Source organism: Macaca fascicularis, chromosome 5 (genome assembly GCF_037993035.2).
Source record: "Macaca fascicularis isolate 582-1 chromosome 5, T2T-MFA8v1.1".
In the NCBI taxonomy this organism is placed as follows: Eukaryota; Metazoa; Chordata; class Mammalia; order Primates; family Cercopithecidae; genus Macaca; species Macaca fascicularis.
In genome coordinates, this window is record NC_088379.1 from 12744639 (window position 1) to 12767094 (window position 22456).

Consider the following 22456-nt stretch of genomic DNA (forward strand, 5'->3'; position numbering starts at 1 on the left):
AACAACAGAAAAGGGGTATCAGCAAATAATGCTTGTTTAAACAAAGTTCAACCGGCTTCTTTCCTTTAGGAGTTTGCCAAACCCTTTTTTTTTTTTGAGATGGAGTCTCGCTGTATCACCAGGCTGGAGTGCAGTGGAGCCATCTCAGCTCATGGCAACCTCCGCCTCCCAGGTTTAAGCGATTCCCCTGCCTCAGCCTCCCGAGTAGCTGGGACTACAGGCGCGAGCCACCATGCCTGGCTAATTTTTTGCATTTTAGTACAGACAGGGTTTCACTGTGTTGGCCAGGATGGTCTCGATCTCCTGACCTCATGATTCACCCACCTTGGCCTCCCAAAGTGCTGGGATTACAGGCGTGAGCCACCGCGCCGAGCCCTGGAGTTTGCCAAACCCTCAATGTTTTAATGAACATGTAACTGAGAAGGAGAGAGAATTCACTGTCATTCCCAAACTCATCTGACCATGGTACTCTTTTTCTTAGAGGTTTCTGGCTACGATAGGGCTTGAGAGAACACATTTTGGGAAATATATGAAATTATGTACCTCAAAATTGGTCAAATTTGGGCACTTTCCTATGATCAACCTATTGCATAGCACTGGTGAGATGCATGTGATGACGGCGGTGCATGGGCCTGGTTCCTCCTGCTTTCTGGGTTGAAATAAGTATGCTGAGAGCAGGGATGATGTTTTATGTATGTCCATATTCATGAATGGTGCTCAATACAACGTCTGAAGGATGGTAGATGCTCAAAAAATATTCGTAAAGAATTGAATGGGTTCCACCAAATAGACGTTTAAAACCTGGTAAAGACTCTGAAGCAATCCCCTAAAATGGTTTAGGACAGAAAATGTGTTCTCCAAGAACTATGTGCCCACTAACAATAAAAATGAAAGGGAAACACTTCCACTGAAGTATGAATGATTCAGTTAGTACAAAGAGAATCCCAGAAAACCCAGAGCAGTTTTCAGATGGAGAAGCTGGTGAAGGTCTCTGGCAGCTCTGTGCTGCCCCCATTACCTCTGAGCCTCTGATCTGGTGGTGGATCTTGTGGTGGCTCCTGAAGGCTCATCCTCTTCCTCTTCTTCCTCTTCCTCATCAGACTCCTGCTCTTTCTTGTCCTCTGCTGGTTCAGAAACTGATTTCTGGCGTTTTCTTTCTGGCTCTGAGGATTCTGTTCAAATAGAAGGGTAACACCTGGATTATACAATTCCCAAAGATCCAAGGGAGAGAGTCATGGAGTTTAGAACTTAGGATATTAGGGACTTGGAGGCAGAGAAGTGGTTTTCCACTTCCTTTTTGTTTCAGCACTTGCAGTTCACAACTGTTTAACTTAATCTCAAACACATTTTGGATAGTTTACATATGCAGTTCACAGCCAGCGTTCATAAAAAATTCACATGTACTCAGAAAAGCATCTGGGATGTACCATTTCTGACATGGGCTTAGACCTATTTCACACATATTTATGTAATATTAATATTAGCCGTATCCCATTGGATTTTTCCTCATTCAAAGAAAAACTCTTAAAAAAGGTGATTTTGAAACAATAAGACTTATTAAGAATTTGCTAGAAGCATACCTGCATCATCTGACACAGTGAGAGAACGTTTGGGTTTTCTTCCTCTCCGACGCACACTTGCTACTGTTTTTTCTTCACCATCATCCTAGAAGCAATAAAATTAAAGTTCAAAGGGTGGTCAGTTGAGCATTTAAGTTGATTTGTAAACATATCTTGATAAGAAATTTAACACTTACATTGCTTATACTTCTTTCTTGTAGGTTAGCTGTTTCTTTATTGGATTCATCTTTAAGAAAAGGAAATCTCTGCATTAATATTTTATTACTGTAAATTTAAATTTCAACAGTCAGTCTGGCTTATCTGTGTATCAGTATTAATTAATACACTGTTATACACTTCATTATTATTTTGTTATCAGTCAAGCAAAGATAGAATCAGAATACCTAGCAGAGATCACATTGGATTGTGAGTTACAAAACCTAAGTTTTCATTTCAGATTTTATTTTATTTGCTGACCCTCAGTTTTTTTTTTTTTTTTTTTTTTTTGAGACGGAGTCTCGCTCTGTCGCCCAGGCTGGAGTGCAGTGGCGTGATCTCGGCTCACTGCAAGCTCCGCCTCCCGGGTTCACGCCATTCTCCTGCCTCAGCCTCCCGAGTAGCTGGGACTACAGGCGCCCACAACCGCGCCCGGCTAATTTTTTTGTATTTTTGGTAGAGACGGGGTTTCACCGTGGTCTCGATCTCCTGACCTTGTGATCCGCCTGCCTCGGCCTCCCAAAGTGCTGGGATTACAGGCGTGAGCCACCGCGCCCGGCCCCTCAGTTTTTTTCAGCTACAAAATAGGAAGTTGGATTAGACTACTTTTTTTTTCTAAGACAGAGTTTCACTCAGTCACTCAGGCTGGAGTGCAGTGGCATGATCTTGGCTCACTGCAGCCTCCGCCTCCTGGGTTCAAGCAATTCTCCTGCCTCAGCCTCCCGAGTAGCTGGGATTACAGGTGCCAACCACCACACCCAGCTAGTTTTTTGTATTTTTAGTAGAGACAGGGTTTCACCATGTTGGCCAGGCTAGTCTTGAACTGCTGACCTCGGGTGATCCACCCGTCTCGGCCTCCCAAAGTGCTGGGATTACAGGCCTCTGAGCCACCACGCCTGGCTGGGTTAGACTACTTTTATGATCCCTTTCAGCTTAAATGTTCTGACCCCAAAGAAAGAATAAAAAAGGGGCATATAAGGAGCTCACAATATGTACCAGTAACTGCAAGTTGGAATGATATACAGGCAGAGCATCCTTAATCTGACGATCCAAAATTTAAAATGTTCTAGAATCCAAAACTTTTTGAGCACCAACATGACCCTCAAAGGAAATGCCACTGGAGCATTCTGAATTCTGATTAGGAATGCTCAACTGGGAAATGCAAATATTCCAAAATCTGAATAAATTCAAAATCTGAAACACTTCTGATGTCCTAGGCATTTCGAATAGGGATATATAACTGGTACTTTTATTTTTATGAGACAGGGTCTTGCTCTGTTGCCCAGGCTAGAGTGCAGTGGTGCAATCATAGTTTACTGCAGCCTCCAACTCCTGGGCTCGTGATTCTCCTGTGGAGGCCTCGGAAAGTGCTGAGATTACAGGTGTCAGCCACCACACTTGGCTAATATGGACTTTTCAATTTCAATGTAGCTCTACAAGTATTATGATCCTAGCTTATAGTCTGAACAAACCAGGCTTGAGTAACTTGATTTATGTAATTTGTTCAGAGTCACATAACTAACAAGTAGAGTGACAGGTAGAAATCTTTTGACTCCAAAGACATCATGGTAGTTAAAAAAGTACATCTTATGACCTGTTTGTAGGGTGCATACATACATTCTTTATGCATTTGCTTTCTGCAGATGTTACAATTTTCTGAGACTGTTTCATGGTAAGAAAAGTAAAGATTAGTTCAATGCACTAGTTGAAGCTGAGATTATGGGGATGTTCATCAGGCACTCAAAAACTCAAAGGTACTTCTTTTTGGTGACTGTAGTAGTCATCGTTTTTTGCAGGTTTAAAATACCAATGAAAATGAAAAAGTTAACCCAATAGAAAGGTCAACAAAGAGGACTGTCTTAAAATGGTCATCATTTTACCCACATTCAGAAAACATTCTGAATCACACAGCTTTAATTAGCGTCCTTAAAGGGCACTCAAGTTACAAAGATTTCTTCTTGTATGGATTCAAATACTACAAAATTATTAATACAAACTGGTGAAGACCAAATGTGCAGAATCTCCTCCCTCTTTTAAAAAATAAACAAACCTTAATTTACCAAGACACAAGAAAAAATGAAGTACGATCACACATAAATGTGGGAAAAATTTTATATTACCTATTTGCTTTATTTGCTGATCAGAATATATACTTTATCGATCTGACCATGCTATTTATTTGATACAAAATAGCTGTCACATTAACCTTTGTTGTTGATATCAGCACTTCAAAGCTCACTAATGGCTCCTCTTGCTTTTATGTAAAAAATTTTAGACCACAAAATGGATACACACACATTGCAAAAAATATCTGGAAAATGCATGCAACAGTGACAAATAATATGGAATGCTCCCATTATTCCACCCTCCAGAGCTAATCATTATCAACATTTTGGAATATATTTTTCTCCTTGGAATGAAAAGAAAAAGAGTCAAAACAATTTCAATTCTTGAGTCCTGGACTCCGTAAGTCAATAGTCTCTCCCAGATACAAGGACAACTATTTTTACCAAGGGGGCCACCCACTTCAATGAGAAGCAGAATGGAAGTCCCCAACATTCTCCAAGAGCCAGCCTCTCCTGCCCCGCCTCAGATCACACACAAAGGAATGCTATAGGTACAGACCTGTTGGCATTACTTTCAGTTTGCTGCTAGGTGGAGACTGTTCTACCTATGTTTAAATAAACAACAACAAAAAAATTAAAATCAGCAGTTTATAATCATCACATAGAAATGCAATCAATGATATAAAAGTGGTATAGGATCTTTATTTACATAGGCATATTTGAGACCTATTTTCTATAATTAAGTATACCTAGCCAAACATGGATGCCTGAGCTTCTAAATACAGACTTTCCAATAAGTTACTTCCCTTTTGCAACGCTAGAGGATGAGAAGTGAGGCAATGCAGCATGGCCACTGTGGTTAATATTCCCCAAGACAAACCATTTTACATGTTGGTAAATGCATTCCCATGTGCTTCTCTGGTTTTGTCTTATAATAATTCTATGAGATAAGTACTACAGGCATCATACCACTTTACATTCAAGGGAACTGAGTCACCCGAGGGTCCATGACTGACCCTAAGTCACAGGTCTCGGGGTAAGTGGCAAAACTGAGGCTTGAATCCCATGTTCTTTTGTTAGGTCAGTGAACACACGTCTGTTCTCCTTATAATGCTCTTCTTATAATAATCCATTGAAATGCATGCGATGGAATCCTGATACAATGATTTTGGTGGGTATATACATCAGGGTCAAAGATAAAGAACGTTCAAACATAAAATATCACTGAGGATTTTCCTGCACTGAAATCAGTGTATATTTTAGGTCAAAAAGAATTCCATAGAAAGTAGTAAGATGGCAAGACAACTCACAAGTCTCTCTAAAGAAGCCACTATCTCAAAATCATATAAAATAGCTCATTTGTGTATTTTCACCACAGGTAGCCGCAGGAAGATAAATCCCTAGATAATTTTTAAATAATCAAACTCATGAGTTAGAATGGAATAAGAATGAAGAACAACTAATATAACTCTGTTTACACAAAGATACTAGTAATCAAAATATTTGAATGGTTACTCAGTATTTTATTTAAGAAACTCTTTTAAAGCTTTTCAAGTACTTAAAAAATAAAGTTCAAAATACTAGATAGTGCATTATACCCTTTTCAGGTTAAGAGCAAGTATTTGAAATTGTCGTGTTTTGCAATTACTTACAGTGGCAATGCCAGTATCTGTTTTGGAGTCGTCTTCTAAAAAAAAAAAAAAATTCTCTTAGAAAATCGGTTCAAAAATTTCTTGTGTGTGAACTGAAAACACACCAAGTACCTACTCATTTTTAACGTTGTTTCTACAGGGTATTTGCGAGGTCTTCCTCTTTTCCTTTTAATAATTATTGGCTGATCTTCCTAAGGGGGAAATTAAAAACAACAGCAATTAAAAAAAAATTTAATCCTTTATTATACAAAGTTTTCTCAAAAATCAGACTTAGAGTTCCTGTCTAAGAGAGCTCAAATCCTAGCTTTGTCACTTTAAAAATATGTGATGTAGGGCTTAGTGTTTTATTTACTTATCTCACTGTAGTTCCTTCAACCTGATAAATATCACTAACTGTCATAAATTAAAGGAGCCGTGATGATTTTGAGACAATGAAGTAATCAAAGTGTTACCTTTTACTTCTGTAATAAATATGTATGTCCATTTAATTGGGATTTAGCCCAAGTTAGTTGTGACCAAATGGTAACCCTTATAAAAAATAATGGAGTCCACTGAATATATCATACATACAGAAGTGAGAACAACAACGAAAGATTTAAAATGGGCAAACTTGGTGATGGTTATCTAGATCTGGCTAGTGCACAGGCTGTGTCTCTTGATTTATGGTGCTCAGTCTCAAGCCACTGCAATTCTCTGCTCCACGGGCTCCCTGAAAATCTATGGGTTACAGTGGGCAGGGCTGGGATGCTGTCTGTGCCTGCAGCCCCCAGGAATCCATGACCTTGCCTCATGAACTAGGTCCCCTAGAGTATTCCCTGCATGCCTTCTGCACAACCTGCTGCTGTTCCCATTTCATCCTAGCTGGACTCCATGGCTCAGACAGCCTCCAATGTTAGGCCAGGAACCTGACGTTGACACTGATGTAGAGCACTGAGCTGATCCTTTCTGGCTATGACATAAGTGGGTCTCATACAAATGTTTTGAAGAAACAAAGATGAAGACAACAAAATTAATCAAAATGACACTGATAAAATGCACTGTATGAAATGGTGCCCCATTGCACTAAAAAAACCCCGAGCTCCTTCAAAGTACTTAAGAAAAACTCAAGGTAACAGTATTTAACGAATTTAATTTGGTTTTACTGCTTAAATAATTGTGAACAAATAAATATGAAAAGCACATCTCACCTCCTGAGATTTTATGGTGTCATCATCGTTCTGCTCTGGCTTTTCACCAGTAGTTTCACTGCTGCTATATTCATCTGTAGAAAAGGAAGAGCTTTGTCCACTGCTAGTGACCACGGTCAGCCTTCCCCATCTTTACCCAAGTGACCTACATAGCTGCAGCCACACATGAACACACACTCCATTTTCATGTTTCTACCATCAAAATTAGTAAGCCTGAGTTGGGGTGACTAGTAAACAGCACATTTTGGGTATAGCAGGATCCAAATTAAAAATGATCCCTAATCTTAAGCATGAGGCACTTTATTATACAGGGAAAGTAAATGAGCAGAATAGATGTTTCGGTTGTTGAGAGATACGATGGCTGCTTTGAAGGTTCAGTCAATTTACCTAAGCAGATGTTTTACTCACCTTTTTCTTCCATGACCCTGGAGGCAGTGCTATTTGTCTCAGAACTGGTTTTAGATAATTCTTCCAAATCTCTGGAGTTCTCTTCCTATAGAGAAGTTGAAAAAGACCAGAAGCTTCTTCAAACTGAAGCCTTCATCCATTCATCCTCCCCACCCAAGTATGCCTTTCTATTTCAAAAAAACTCCCTCTTTTTTAGGATAGTCTTTTGGAAAATGTTTTTGAAATGTAACTATTATTGCTGCTAGTGAGACTATAAAAAAAAAACATTCTGAGAACAGAAAAGCATGAGATAAGGTTCAAGTATAAAATATCAAGGCCATTTTCTTTCCTGCAAAATAGAAATTGCTCTTCTCCTCCCTCCGCTTGGATTTTGTCTTTTTAAGACAAACTCCAAAGGAAAAATGGACAGATATTGGCAACAGATATTTATCTTTGTGGGGTGATGGAGGGGGCAGATGTGGGGAAGCAATAATTTGGGAGGTGCCAAAGGGAATTTATGGGTATCCAGATGGGCTGAATTGGAGCAGTGATCTTTCAGCAATTAAATTATCCCCCCGTAGTAGCAAGAAAGTTCTCAGCATGAAATGCCAAATCGTTTATACTATAATACTAATACAGTATATAAACAAAAATATATAAAGTAGAATAAGATCAAGATGAAATAGGCAACTAAAGTAAGCATTAATTTTACTTTAATGGCCCATTATAAACAACTGTAAATCCACATTTCCATTAATTTTAATTTTACTTATTTTTGAGTAGAAATATATTCTCGTGGTTCAAAATTTAAAGGGATCTATAATGAAATGCCCTCACCCCCGACTTCCCTACTTGGAAGAATTCAATGTCATTGGGTTTTGATATAGCCTTTCAGGGACTGGAAGGGGATGGATATAAAAGCAAATCCACATTTCACACAGTCTTCTGAAACACTGGAATTTCTGGCCCACTTCATGTCAGATATGATTAGATCTTCATTCTTTTTTACCTAACAATGAGGATGGCACAGAGCTTCTGTTACTTCCTAGTAAAAGAAGTGTCAGTTCAGCCATTTCTCTTGTTATTTGTTTGTATCTGGATTACAAATACTCTCTGTGTCTTATGGGGTTTTTTGTTGTGGTTATTTTTGCAGAAATCTCAAACCAGTGTCTGTTTTGGGAGGGTCAGTTCAATTAAAACAAGGTAAACAAACTCTGCAAATTCATTTAGTTGAGCATCTGTAAGCTATTAAGTCATAAAATGCTGAAAGTGAACAAATAAGTGAGGGTCTCAATGTCAAGTCCTCTGTGTTGTGGGACTCCCAGCTTCCCTTAAGGTACTCTGACAGTACTACATAACTAGGTCCAAGACGTGCGATTACAATATAAGACTAACAGGTGACGTCAGAGGAGAGCTCACTTTCAGTGATAGCATCAGGGCCAATCTACACAGTAAATATTAGTAGAGATTAATTTTTAAGATTTTTAGATAAAAGGCATATATAAATGGTGGTTCTACCATTTCTTCTCACATTCTGAGGGCTTGTGGTACCTTGGGAGAGTGCTAATTTAGAGGATGGAAGGTCCACTCACTTGGGAAAGCCAAGGAGAAACCTATTTGCTCTGACCTTATCAACACATCAACATTGAGGCTTCACTGAGACCCTCATGCTGCACTGCCATTTTCAGCGCAGGACCTCTTCAAGTGCTGTGTGTGTGTGTGTGTGTGTGTGAGAGAGAGAGAGTGTGAGAGAGAATGTGTGTGTGAGAGGGAGCGAGGCAGCACGTGTGTGACGCCGGGGGGAGGGAGAGAGAGAGAGAAAGAGAGAGAGAAAGTGAGAGTGTGAGTGTGTGAGTGTGTGTGTGTGTGTGTGTGTGTGTGTGTGTGTGTGTGTGTGGGAGCGGGTTGAAGTGTTTGAGGTCTTCTCCCTCATTTCAGCCAGAACATCTACACTTATATCTGTTTCATATAGTGGGGGCTGAAGATGTCCTGCACAAAAGTCTTCAAACCACTGGATGAACTGCATTTCTGTTTCTGAATTGGCTCTTTCAGAACCAACGCTTGGTCCTGAAAGCACTTAATCAGATCCTGATGACATGCATGCAACTCACTTTTTATTTCCTGCTTTTATTTTTCCAGTGCCTAGAATTTTTTCACTTACTCAATTTTGGTCTTCTTTTGGTCTTCCTATACACATTTCAGAATAATGACTTTATTGCTTTTATAAAATGGTACATATTTACTACACAGAAAACTTTAACAGAAATGATGAAATCACTCCCAATTTACTGTCCAAAAATTACTAATATTAAGATGACATCAAATAAATGCTACTGCAGACAGCTTTCCATGTAAGAAAGGATTCTTTTGTAGTAACTGAAAATACCATGTCTATAAAACTGCTTAATGAAAATAGTTACATTAGATTTTATTTAAATTTAACATTAAAAAATCATGAAATTTAAGAGAAAATTAAACAATACCCCTTCAATCTACTTTTCTTCAAATTTAGAAGGATCGTCTCAGGATTTTTGATTTTGGACAGGGCAGGGTGAGGCATAGCTTAAGAGCCTGTTTCTTCCTTTGGTCACAACCAACTAAAATTCATGACAATATGCCACTTTCCCTCTTAGGTTATTAAATCTTTTCCTACTTTTTATTTAGTTCTTCGGTTACTGGGGGAAAAAAGAGACCAAAGTCTGGTTTTAGAGAACTGGAAATCAGTTCTCTAAATTAGGGAAAGAGAGGAAAAGAGGGAACTAGTTTAGACAGACAATGAGAAATTTTAGAGTACTGAGTCTCAGAAATGGAAGAACACCCAAGAAGTATCTAGTAGGGAATGAAAAAATCTGGGCCTACAACAAAAGAGACAGCAGAGCACAAATAAAAATTTGTGAGGAGGTTCTGTGAGTCATAAGATGAAAATAAGACCACAGGAAAAAAGGCAATGGGTAAGGCCAATCCTTATAGTACCCAGATTTTAAAGGTAGGAGGTGATATGGTTTGGCTGCGACCCCACTCAAATCTCATTTTGAATTACAGGTCCCATCATCCCCACTTGTAGTGGGAAGGATGCAGTGGGAGGTAATTGAATCGGGGGGCAGGTTTGTCCTGTGCTGTTCTCCTGACAGTGAATAACTCTCATGAGATCTGATGCTTTTATAAAGAGGAGTTCCCCTGCACATGCCCTCTTGCCTGTTGTTATGTTAAGATGTGACTTTGCTCCTCCTTTGCCTTCCACCATGATTGTGAGGCCTCCCCAGCCATGTGGAACTGTGAGTCAATTAAACCTCTTTCCTTTATAAATTACCCAGTCTCAGGTATGTCTTTATTAGCAGCATGAGAACAGACTAATACAGGAGGTAAGCTAGAGAGTAAAGTACTAATATTTAAATATATGTGACTGTATTTCAGTATTTTGGTGCAAGTATATCTGTGATAAAGCACATTCTACTTTGGAAGAAAACATTTAGACACCTTAAGAAATCAATACTACTGAACAAAAACCTAAGCAATGTTATATTTAAATTGTAATAAGACAATCTTGCAGTTTAAGAATTATAAAGTGCAACATTTGATTTTGGGGAGGAGACTAAAAATATACACCTTTTATAATAAAGTGATTATTATTAGAGACATATAAAGGGGGATACTAAAATGAAAAAATATTATAATAAGTATTCACAATGCTGTAATTAGGCCTCCCTACCCCCACCCAAAACTTTAATATGTGGAAAAAATACCTTTGTGTCATGTGGCTCAGTTGCAGAACACTGCCTTTGTGCTGTTTCTATTCTGGAATCCAGGACATCTGGATTATCATCTGTAAATCAGTTTAGACAGAATCACAAATGAACAAAAGCTAAATGAAAAATGAAATACATAGTTCTATTTTAAGACTGTTTGAGCCTTCTTTCTTAGGCCTGTGATACAGAGAAGCCAAAAGTTACTCTATATTTATAATATCATGTGATATGAGCACTGAACACTTGCCTTTTGCCCTGGCAAAGTAAAAATAAAACAAAATACAAAAATCCCCATATGGTCACATGACACCAATGAAGTAGTGGGTTCTGTGGGAAGGGCTTAGTGTATAGTTTCCAGAGATACTTTAACTTTCTAAATGAGTTACCACGTAAGAGGTATAGCATAGTAATTGAGACCATGGGCTTTGGAATCAGATTTATGTGGTGAAGATAAAATCGTCATGTTTCAGAACCTTAATCTCTTTATTTATAAGATGACAACAACACCTAACTTACAAGTTTATTGTAAAGATTAAATGGGAATGTGTATAATGTACCATAGATAGTACCTGAATACATCAGGAACTCATTAAATTGCTACCAAATAATATAAAATATAAATATTTCATTCTTCACTCTTCATTCTTTCTCATGTAGTCATTCAATAAGTATTGAACTTCTCCTTTATGTCAAGTATTAAAGGTCAGTGCACTGTTCAACATGATAGTCACTAACCACAAGTGGCTACTGAAATACAAAATAATTTAAAAACAATTAAAAATTCAGTCTTTTGTTTCCACTGACCACTCTCAAGTGCTCAACAGTGACATGTGGCTAGTAGCTTCTGTATTAGACAAAATGAATGTACAACACTTCTATTACTGTTGTTCTACTAGAGGGCACCATTACAGACCATGAGAAAATCAATAGTATGAAGCACAGAAGGGGTGTTAGAGGCACTTTGGGACTAAAGTGCTTCACTAGCTCTGTAGGGCATCTGCTTATGATACAAAATACAGACTGCAGTGGCACCTGGCTGGGCCCTGGGGTGTGGTTCCAGAGAGAGTCTATCTTTGAGATCCAGGGGTTGGGTCTTCTGCAGGAAACAATCTAGTTTCTAGACTGAGGTCCAGAAAGGACCCTGGAGGTATCAAGCCAGTCTAGAAACAAATTAGCCTCAAGACTTGTGAAGTAGACAGTTACTATCCTCAAAAATTCTCTCTGTTTTTGGCTCACTCTTTTGGATATAAAAATAATATGATTTTTCACAGATGTCTAAAACAGAAACATATATAAATACCCAGTTCATCTTCTGAAGAGAGATAATGCTTCTTTCTTTTTCTTTTAGGCATATGCCTTTCTTCCTCTTCAACCTGGAATTAAGAATGACTAGATCAAAGGCCATAGAATCTTGATTCAAATAAACTGAAATGGGGGCACACTGTATTAGTTTCTAACCTTGGGAATAAGTTGAGATACACATTTTAAAAAAATCTAGAACACTTGGCCGGGTGCGGTGGTTCACGCCTGTAATCCCAGCACTTTGGGAGGCCGAGGCGGGTGGATCACGAGGTCAGGAGATCAAGACCATCCTAGCCAACATGGTGAAAAACCATCTCTACTAAAAATAGAGAAAAAAATTAGCCAGGCATGGTGGTGGGTGCCTGTAGTCCCAGCTACTTGGAGGCTGAGGCAGGAGAATGGTGTGAACCCGGGAGGCGGAGCTTGCAGTGAGCAGCGTTCATGCCACTGCACTCCAGCCTGGGCGACAGAGCAAGACTCCATCTCAAAAAAAAAAAAAAAAAAAAAGAATCTAGAACACTTGATATTTAGATTTGGATTAGACTAATTTTGTAAGCTTTAGTCTTTTTTCTGGGTTTGAATGTAAATTCATACAAAACATGCTATTTCTAGCTACATACTGTATTTCAATAATTCTAAAACACATGTTTAAAAAATTATTTATCATTTCACCATCTCTGAAGTCAAGCTATATATATCTTACAACTGATGGCATGTCATAATTAGTAGTATTTTTCTGCTTAGTGGCTGATTAAACATGGACTTCTTACGGTTGATGAAAGGTGCATGAAAAACCATTCTGACTATACAACATGGGCACTTCCAGACAGTCCTGAGAACTGCTATTTGCCTAAACATTGAAAGGGCATATACAGGTAAAAGTGACATGTGGAACTCTCAGTATACCCATTAATATTTAATTTATACAAAGAAGTAAAGCCTTCCTAAAGCCCTTCTTTGTGCACAGTGAAAATATTATGTATAAAATATCAGACACTTGAGTTTATTAAAACGCACCTCTTTAGGATCTGCCTCAACACTGTGACTGCTTATGGCTTCTGCGTTGTCTTTTCTATCACTGGATATCTCTGAGTAATAAATACAAAAAAGAAAAAAAAATCTTAAATCTTTTTATATTCCAATACTTATTGTAGGTGTGTGTTAGGGGGCTGGGAGAAAACTGAGTGAGTAACTTTACTGAGTACCAGTACAAGGCATTGTGGTAGATAGTTCACAAATGATTTTTGATGGGATCCTCCACACAACTCCGTCAGTTAAGTTCTCTTTCTTCCTCCACTCGTAGATGTGAGGGAACGGGGTTCAAGGAGGTCAGTAACATGTCGGGGGTAACAACACTGGACTTTACACAGAAGACTTCAAGGCCCTTCCCCCCACTTTGTGTAGCAACACAGTATTAAGAAGCATCAATGAAAACAATGAATCACTGCATCATAATCATCAGGCTAACAAACATTCACCAGTCAAACAATACCAAATACAGGAGATGCTATAGAGTGACAACTGGTACACTACTTGGGGTCAATTTAGCACATGCAGTAAAGTTGAAGAGGTGCCTATAACTGAGCAATTCCATACCCAGAAATATAAGTACACTACATATACACTGGGAAAGGTAGGAGAACATACACAGTAGCACTCTTTGTAATTGGGAAAAGCTTCAAAATACCTACATGTGCAAAATAATGTACAAATGAAGCAAAAAATACTAACTCCGGTATATTCGAAAGCAATGAAAATAATTAGAGTTAATACAAATCAACAGAACAAAATCTCAAACTGCTGAATGAGCAAATAACGTGGGGAGGGTTTATGTAATGTGAGACCACATATTTATCTAACGAAGGCAACATATGTTACATGTTGTTTATGGACCTATATATAACTAATGCATAATAGTGTTTCCTTTTGGAGTGGGATTAAAGGGAAAGAGATTGGGATTGGGAAGGGGTAAATGGGGATTCCACCATAATATTTTTTAAAAGGTATGTGAAGCAAATATACTAAATTGTAAGATAGGGCAAAACAAAGTTGGGGGCACATGGGTGTTTATTACCACTTTACTTTTGTTTGAAATATGGTATATGTTATAAAAATAACTATATAAGTAAATAAGCCTCTTTTCCCACTCTTACAATAGAAAATTAACAAAATTAGTAAGCATCAAGAAAATTCTATGTTCTGTTTGAGAAGGGAATTATCTGTCCAGAGTTGGCAGCCTACACAGGTTGTATGGCCACCAGACCTCACCCCTGGGAGAAGACCCACAAAAATGTGACATCCTTGATATGCCACCATCCTAAACTGTCTGTCGGAAGTTAACACATTTCACAGTTGGGTACTTGCAATCCACAGGGGACTATGTGTTTTGTATTCATGTTGGATTGAGTCAACTGTGAGATTAATGGCAAAGTTCTAGTAGCTATTTAAAGTGAGACATCACTTTTAAGCTCTATGGCTTGGAAGAAGTCACCTGGTCTAAGACTCGTTTTCCTCAACTACAGGAGTGATGCTGTTAACTATCACTTTACTGAATTACTATGAATTAAATGAGAGAAAAATATGTAAAATAATTAACACAAGGCCTGGTATACAGACCACACTCAATAAATGGCAACTATAATTAATATTAAATCTATGGCTATGAAATTCATTAACTTACCTCCTTTGTTATAAGATTTGCTATGAATTTCTTCATTTGTTCTGAAGTCTGAATTTTCAACCTAAATATATAATATAAAAGATATTTATGGATAGTCTCACAAAAAATTTAAAGGCTAAAAGAGAGAGAGAGGAGAGAAAGTAATTTACATAACCTGGCTATTTGTACAAATGCCAAAAGGAATTGGGGTACATATTCTTTTTAATTTCACCCAGAAGCTCAGAAGCATGCAGCATCTTCTTTTTGAAAAGGTTTCAGTTTAACAAATTATTGTGCTTATTCTTCCTGTCCTTAAAGCAGCCAATGGCAAAAGAGTAAGAATAAATAAGAGAAATATCCTATAATATCCTAAGTCCTGGTCACAGGCTTTTGTACACATTTGGAAAGGACATTTATGCTCGACTGGGGAAAAGATAGCTGTTGGTGGACTCGGGGGACTGAGGTAGGATGGAGAACATGCCACCTGGCTCGGTAAGCTTCAACTCCATTTAAAGTCTTTTTAACTTTTAAAATTTATTTTATTAAAAAAAAATTATTTTTAGAGACAGGGTCTTGCTACGTTGCCCAGGTTGGACCCAAACTCCTGGGCTCAAGTGATCCTCCCACCTCAACTTCCTCAGTAGCTGGGACTACAGGCCATGCCACTGTGCCCAGTCAAAATATTTTTAACTCTTGGATGGCAAACTTGAACCACACCAAGTGGTGCTTTTCTCTTTCTTCTTATTCAGCATATGGTGTATGAATTTCTAGCTACAAAATAGGGTGGTTGATGAGGAAGTACTCTGATTCCACGGTTCACTGATAGTACCCCAATTCCTCTAGGGGCATTGGAAAGAATGCAGTTGTCTGCACATTTGGAAACATTTTATAAAATGTTCACTCCTGGTACAATACGAGGTTCCTTATAAATACATTAAGACAGAAAGCCCAAAAGAAGACTCTTTCAAGAATGAAAGGGATTATGAGAGCCACATCTGGGAAAAAAAATACAGACACATAGCAGTTACAGGTTAGTATGTTGAGAAAAGTTGTCTAAAAACATGAAGTGAAATTTAATTCTCAAACTAAAATCTATTTTGTCTATAGCACCAGGATGATTTAAGACATCAAAATCCAATTTTCAATCCTGTTATAATAATAAACAATAGAAAGTTCAGAGTTCTTCGTCAGTGAGTATAGGTGTACGTGGAAAAGAGCTAGTGAAAGATGCTGTCAGGATGCTGAACTCAAATGAAGAGTACATTACCAAATGCCTCCTGGCTCCTACAGAAGTATACACGTAACCCCTCCAGATGGCTCCTCCTCAATAGCTCTCCAAAAAATAAAAAAAAAAATCCAATAACCACAAAAATCAAAATCATTACAGTGACTTACATTTAGTGATTCATTCACCAACAAAGGCTCCTTCTGGAGTTCAGCTGTTCAAAAACAAAAATGAGATGTAAAGAAACTGAGTATTGTTTCTGAAATGTAGAGAAATAAATCTGAAGACTTTTAGGATGGGGAACCTATCCTATGTCACCAAGTGGCTTAGTTGCCTTCATAAATTATAACATTCTGACCACTTATTTCCCACAATCAATCCATGTTGTACTACCAGAAAATACTACCAGAAAAAGACAACAGAAATTAATGTTGACTGCATTTTTATAGTAATAGCAGTGGTATATTAAATCGCTATGGTGATTTAACTATGTTGGTGATCTGAAGCTTAGAAAAAAAGTAAAAGATCTTAATGTAGCTGTTAAGCTGCAGTGTAACACTGGTTCATTTAAAATAATAGCGTCAAATGAAAAGTTAGATCCTATCCCCTCAAACAGCAATGGTCTGTTTATATTCTTTGGAAACATGAAGTACAAAGTCTACTGTTTCTACTCAACAATGACAGAACACACATTTTTCTTTTAAACAACTTCCTTTTACGTAAGTAGATCTCTTACTGAACTGTACCTAAACACAGTAAAGCTATCTGAAATATAGCTGTGGGAACAATGGACTTCAGAATCCAAAAATGTTAGCTTCTTGACAATTAACAAATGAGACGTTAATTATTTGTAGTATAAAACACCCATGCACATTTTAACTAATGTATCTGTCCAAGTTTTGAATAGATTAGTCATCTTCAGGGTTTTAACATGCCAGCATAAATGACTTACTAAGTCTTGGTGTGGTCTTCCAGGACTGGCTGACACTTCTTACAAGGCTTCGAGACCCTTTCAGATGGTTTTGTGTAAGAAGGTCCTCAACTGCTCCCACTCCCCAAACCTCCCCAGATAAGTCATGGGTGAGATTTATATGCACTATTCACTTAATCTGAATCACTCCACATCTACTGCCCTTCTCTTTGCCTTGTACACCTAATGCAAACCTACTCATTACTCAATATTTAGCCCCAAATGAGTAACAAGTACTTATAAAAATTCAAAATGTATACAGGTTAAGCATCCCAAATTAAAAAATGAGAACTCTGAAATGCTCCAAAAATCTGAAATTCTTTGAGTGCCAACATGACTATCAAAGGAAAGGCTCGCTGGAACTTTCAGACTGAATTTTTAGATATGGGATGCTCAATGAGGTGTAACGCACATATTTCTAAATCCTAAGAAATCTGAAATTCTAAATACTTCTGATCCAAACCTTTTGGATTAGGGATACTCAACCTGCATATTCTTTGACCCTCCCTCCCCCAATCCAATTTTATGAAAATACCTGGTAAAACACATGTAGTGATATGCATTATGGAAGTTTGTTGCAGCCCTGTAACAGTAGAAACCCTGAGACCACTAAAATATCTAAAACTGGTATTAGGGACGATTATTTAGCTATTAAAACAAAGAAGTGGATCTGTATATGCTGATAAAGTAATGATGGGTGCCTGCAATATATGGTCGAGTGAAAAAAAATTGTAGAACAATATAATTTTATTGTACTGAAGGTGGTTACTCATAGGGAGTGGGAAACATTTTATGCATTTCTGTATATCTTACTTTCTATAATTAAAGGAGGGGGTGAAGGAAGAGACTGATTGAGCCAACACAAGTCTTCCCTGAGGTCTTACATCAGGGAAGCTGACTCCCACAGTCAAGTAAGTATCTTTATTATAGTACCTTATTTGCAGGTTGATTTCAGTGAATGACTTATTTCCATCTGTCATTTCCATGTTGATTTCCCTAGTACTCACAGGTAGCAGACTTGATGTTTGTCAGGGAAATAATTTAAAGAGCCAATCCAACTACAGTAGACATTACAGTTGCCCTCCTGGCACCTTTCCCAAGAGCCCAAACTGTGGTCTGGAATACCAAGTGGATCCAGGAACACAGCACCTGACTTAAGTCAACTAGTAAGCTACATTCCTCTGGTCACAGTAATTAGCTTACAACCAAAATCACCCTGACTGTTTATTCCACTTGACTTGCATGGACATTTTAACATTGTGGAAAAAAATGGAGGACCGGCTTAAATTTGGTCACATACTCTATAGTTCCTAGTACTTAAAAAAAATATTGTGGGAATCAGAAGAAAATACGCAATCATGTTTGCAATACAAATTAGAAACAATTCCTCACTGTCACAGTTCTTCTCATTTCCATTTCCTTAAGCCAGTATGGTCCAGCCTCTATGGGGAATTCCTGAGGCTTTCCGTCAAGGAATTCACAAGGGCCAAACTAACATTATTTGTTTTACAGACTCATGAGTGCTCAATGGAATTTTCCACAGGCCAAGATGTACCCATAATTATTTGAAAAGGCTACTAAAACCCAACCATTGGCTGGGTGCGGTGGCTCACGCCTGTAATCCCAGCACTTTGGGAGGCCAAGGCGGGCGGATCACAAGGTCAGGAGATCGAGACCCATCCTGGCCAATATGGTGAAACCCCGTCTCTGCTAAAAATACAAAAATTAGCTGGGCATGGTGGTGTGTGCCTGCAATCCCAGCTACTCAGGAGGCTGAGGCAAGAGAATAGCTTGAACCAGAGAGTCGGAGGTTGCAGTGAGCCGAGATTGCGCCACTGTACTCCAACCTGGCAACAGAGTGAGACTCCGTCTCAAACAAAACAAAACAAAAAACAAAACAAAACTAAACTAAAACAAAACAAAATAAAAACAAAAACCCAACCATCTATCTGTAATGTTGGATTTTCTTCATTTACTTTAACCAAAACAATAAATAGCAACAGGACTGAATGTGAAAACAGATATGAAAAACTGCTGTTTTTTATTAAGCCAGACTTAAAGGGATTTGCAAAAATGCAAAACAAGGTCACTTTTATCACTTAATTGTGTTGTTTTGGAAAATCTAGCTATTTTTCATGAAAATAGAGTTGTTAACTTATAGTGAGTTAATTATATTGAATTAATAGTGACTTAATATTTACTTTTCTCAATTTTAATTTCTTATTTGGCAAATGTCAACAGGTATAAGCCATATAACAAAATCTCTTTGGGGTTGTCGCTAATTTTTCAGTAAGTTTTGGTCCTTGAGACCAAAACATTTAAGAGCTCCTGCCTTTATCCTTTCTGATACTGAGGCTCTCCCTTAAAATCTGTAGTCCACAATGAAGAATGTTGCACAGAGAGACTGAGAAGAGGTTATATAAGCTGAGAGTAGTTTCTGTGCAGCCACTGGGGCAAAAGCCTGAGCAAGAGACAAGAGCAAATGGTGTAAAGTGGGTCCTTAGGCTCAGACTAGCCTTGTGGAAGTGAGCTGCAATAGCGTCTGGAGACAGGCAGGGGTATGGAGAAACACTGCTGGGATAGAGCAAGTGTTTGCTCCAAAACAACTTTCGTTTTGCATTATTATTTGGAGGTAATCAGATTTAAACAATTACCCTACGTAATGTTGATTGACATTTCATGAGGAAAAGTGTATGTTAAAAATAAGATAGTAAAGAATTCTCTCTAATCTATTTTAAAAAGTGAGAGGCAAATTAATATAGACTGTATGTTATTATGCATCAACTATTGATTTTTAGAAAGGTAAAACCGCATGCAAGGCAAAAACAAAAACAATGTCGACAACCACTCTAAGAAGCTCACCTATCCCACTTGGCTTTCCCCCACACAGACTTTCTGGTGGTGCCAGAATTTCACGATTTTTCTCTTCCTCTGAAGGCACATAAGCCTAAAAAATCCAAAGCACCGTAAAAAATAAGTTAACCGGGGTTTTTACAAGAAGACTAACCTCAAGTGAATTAAACAAAAAACCCTAGCATCCTGAAACAATATAAAAGCCTACTTTTAAGAGTACACAAAACTTAAAAATAAATACATCAAACTTTAAAAACCAAGCAAGTAAAAAATCAATTTAATTTTGTATTTCATCCATCAATGGGTCTTCTATTGCTTTAAAGGTAAAACCCCCAACTCAGCACACCACACAAGACTCTTCCTGATGGGCTCCCACTGCCTTCCAGGCTTAAGTCTCGCCACAGCTCACCGTGAACCACTGCAGTGCCTGAGACACACCACGTGCCCTCCTGTCTCTGAGTCTAGAACACAACATTCTCTTTGCTTGGAAGGCTCTTTCTTTCTCTTCTGGGAAATTTCCACTCTACTTTCAAAATTCTATTTCAGTGTCCTCCTTGCAAGCCCTCCTGTCTACCTGCCCCTTGCTCCTATTGGGCAAGTTGTGTTTCCTCTGTGGTGTTCATAACCCCCATGTTCACTGCCGTCTTGTCACATATACTTGGATGGTGCCTTGAGATCAGGCTAGAAAGAGGATATGGAGACTAAATTGTGTAAGCACCAAAGCCATGCTTTAAAAAAAAAAAAAAAAGCAGATTTTATTCTAAGCATGATGGGAAGCCACCACAAATTTTAAGCAGAGCTATGACAGGGCCTAAGTTATGTTTCTAAAGACTACCTGCAGTGTGAATCACACTGGAGGAGGGCTGGAGCAAAATAAGCCTAATGGAGAGGCTACTGAAGTAGTGGCTTAGCCTAAGGTGGTGACTGTAGAAACAGAAATAGATGGACTCATGTTATATTCTGGAAATGGAACCTGTAAGAAATGGCGATAAATAAAATGTGGGATGACGGAGAAACTTATGGTGACTCTTGTGTTTCTGGCTTGAGTAAATGGAACTGATGATGGCACTATTTACTAAGATTACTGAGGTTCTTAACTTTCTCCCCCACAGGATATGACAATAGCACCACTAAGTGTCATAAGTACAATGAGAACAGGAGCTATATATCACATAAGTATAAATATGTGTATATGTGATGATAATCACTTACAGTTCAGCACAGCTGAATTATAAGCCATACCTCCATTTTCAAGTTGGCTTTCAGTTCCAATCCTCCCAAAACATTCAATGGAGACTCTTCATTGCCTAATAAAATTCAAGCCATTTAGTACAATTTAAGAATTTGCTTGCAAAATACATCTGGGGTCAAAAGTAATGGAATGTGGTTATCTGACATGCCGTGCCACCTTCCTTCTCTGGTTTATTTTGCTGTCAGTAGAAAATGACCAAAAGGAATATGTTGTATAAAAAGAATCTGGATGAAAGGCAGGGATTACGTGCTCATTTTGGGTGAGTGAAATTCTTGTTTGCACAGTAAGATAACTGCCCAGAAAGAATGACAAAAGTATTATCTGTGGAGACATCTTCATTTCCAAGTATTTTTCTGCAGCGATCTCCATCAAGTTTGTCCTTAAAAATATTCTGAGTCACTAAGGTCTATTCTCAGTACAGGTGATTTAGTAACAGATTTACTTTACTTGCTTCACATTGAACACAAATACTGAACACAAAGTTAAACTGTGAGGTAGACAAAAAGAAAATAAAATTTTGTCAGGTGGAGAGATTCTACTCTGGTCTTGCCTCTTTCCTATATCCTTCTGTAGATTGTGTAGAATCTTCTGTAGAAACCCTTCTATTTTCACTTCTTCAGGAAAAAAAGAGGGATGAGTAATTGTAGCAATGATTGAGTCATAAAAACTTCTGAAGCATTCAATTTACTCTAGGCTAAATTCAACAGAAACTTGTAAAGTTACTTGTTTCAACCCTTGGAGCATTTCTTAAACTCTCCTAAGTCTCTATAATGAACAAGACTAAATCTATTGGCCTCAGTTTCCTGAGACTGGGTTAGCTGATGGCTAAGGTCTGTTTCAGTTAAAAGTCCAGGATGCTACAATTTATACAGTCAGAGTGGAAAAGAATTCCTCTGCCCCTTCAAGTCCAGCGCATAAGGACCCTTTGGTTCTCACAGCATCCTGTGCTTAATACCATTCTAGGCAACTGTCACGCTTTAAAGTGTCACTGTCCACTTAAAGTATCTGAAGTTGGATGGTGTAAGGCATGACTGATATAATATCCTTGAAAGTCATTAACTATTTCTAACAGACCAGCACTGTCCAAAATCTATCAGCAGGGAAAAATGTTTCCTTTCACTTTCAAATATATTCTAAACTAGAAATTCATTTCACCTGAAAAATAGGCTCAGTTAAAAAGAATAATGTGCTCCCTTGATTCAAAGGAACCAGCAGACTGAACAAATACATACTGCAAACCTCTAATCAGATGAGGGTTGGAATCATGTTTGCCTTTGTATTGTGATCCCATCTTATTATCCCCATTTTATACAAGAAATGGAGGCTCGGAAGCTTTTTTTCTTCTAAAAGTCACCCGAGGACCATGAACGCTATTTAAATTT

The 22456-nt window shown here is 38.1% G+C and overlaps 1 protein-coding gene across 10 annotated transcripts in view; it reads right to left on the bottom strand.

The window, feature by feature from the left end:
* The window catches only part of BOD1L1 (biorientation of chromosomes in cell division 1 like 1), a 59183-nt gene that overhangs the window by 7289 nt on the left and 29438 nt on the right, over positions 1–22456 (bottom strand). For 4 of the 10 annotated variants that reach the window (XM_005554494.4, XM_015450173.3, XM_015450176.4 and 1 more), the window contains exons 11-25: positions 21065–21129; positions 19832–19916; positions 16170–16213; positions 14796–14856; positions 13133–13203; positions 12114–12186; positions 10811–10890; positions 7089–7173; positions 6681–6754; positions 5609–5684; positions 5494–5528; positions 4401–4446; positions 1757–1806; positions 1581–1665; positions 1019–1172 (exon numbers count right to left, since the gene is read on the bottom strand). In XM_005554494.4, the coding sequence (XP_005554551.3) occupies positions 1019–1172; positions 1581–1665; positions 1757–1806; positions 4401–4446; positions 5494–5528; positions 5609–5684; positions 6681–6754; positions 7089–7173; positions 10811–10890; positions 12114–12186; positions 13133–13203; positions 14796–14856; positions 16170–16213; positions 19832–19916; positions 21065–21129 (1084 nt within the window). Of the gene's footprint in view, positions 1–1018; positions 1173–1580; positions 1666–1756; positions 1807–4400; positions 4447–5493; positions 5529–5608; positions 5685–6680; positions 6755–7088; positions 7174–10810; positions 10891–12113; positions 12187–13132; positions 13204–14795; positions 14857–16169; positions 16214–19831; positions 19917–21064; positions 21130–22456 lie in introns of those variants that run through there. The other 6 variants (XM_074039432.1, XM_005554493.4, XM_074039433.1 and 3 more) reach the window with 4 other exon arrangements.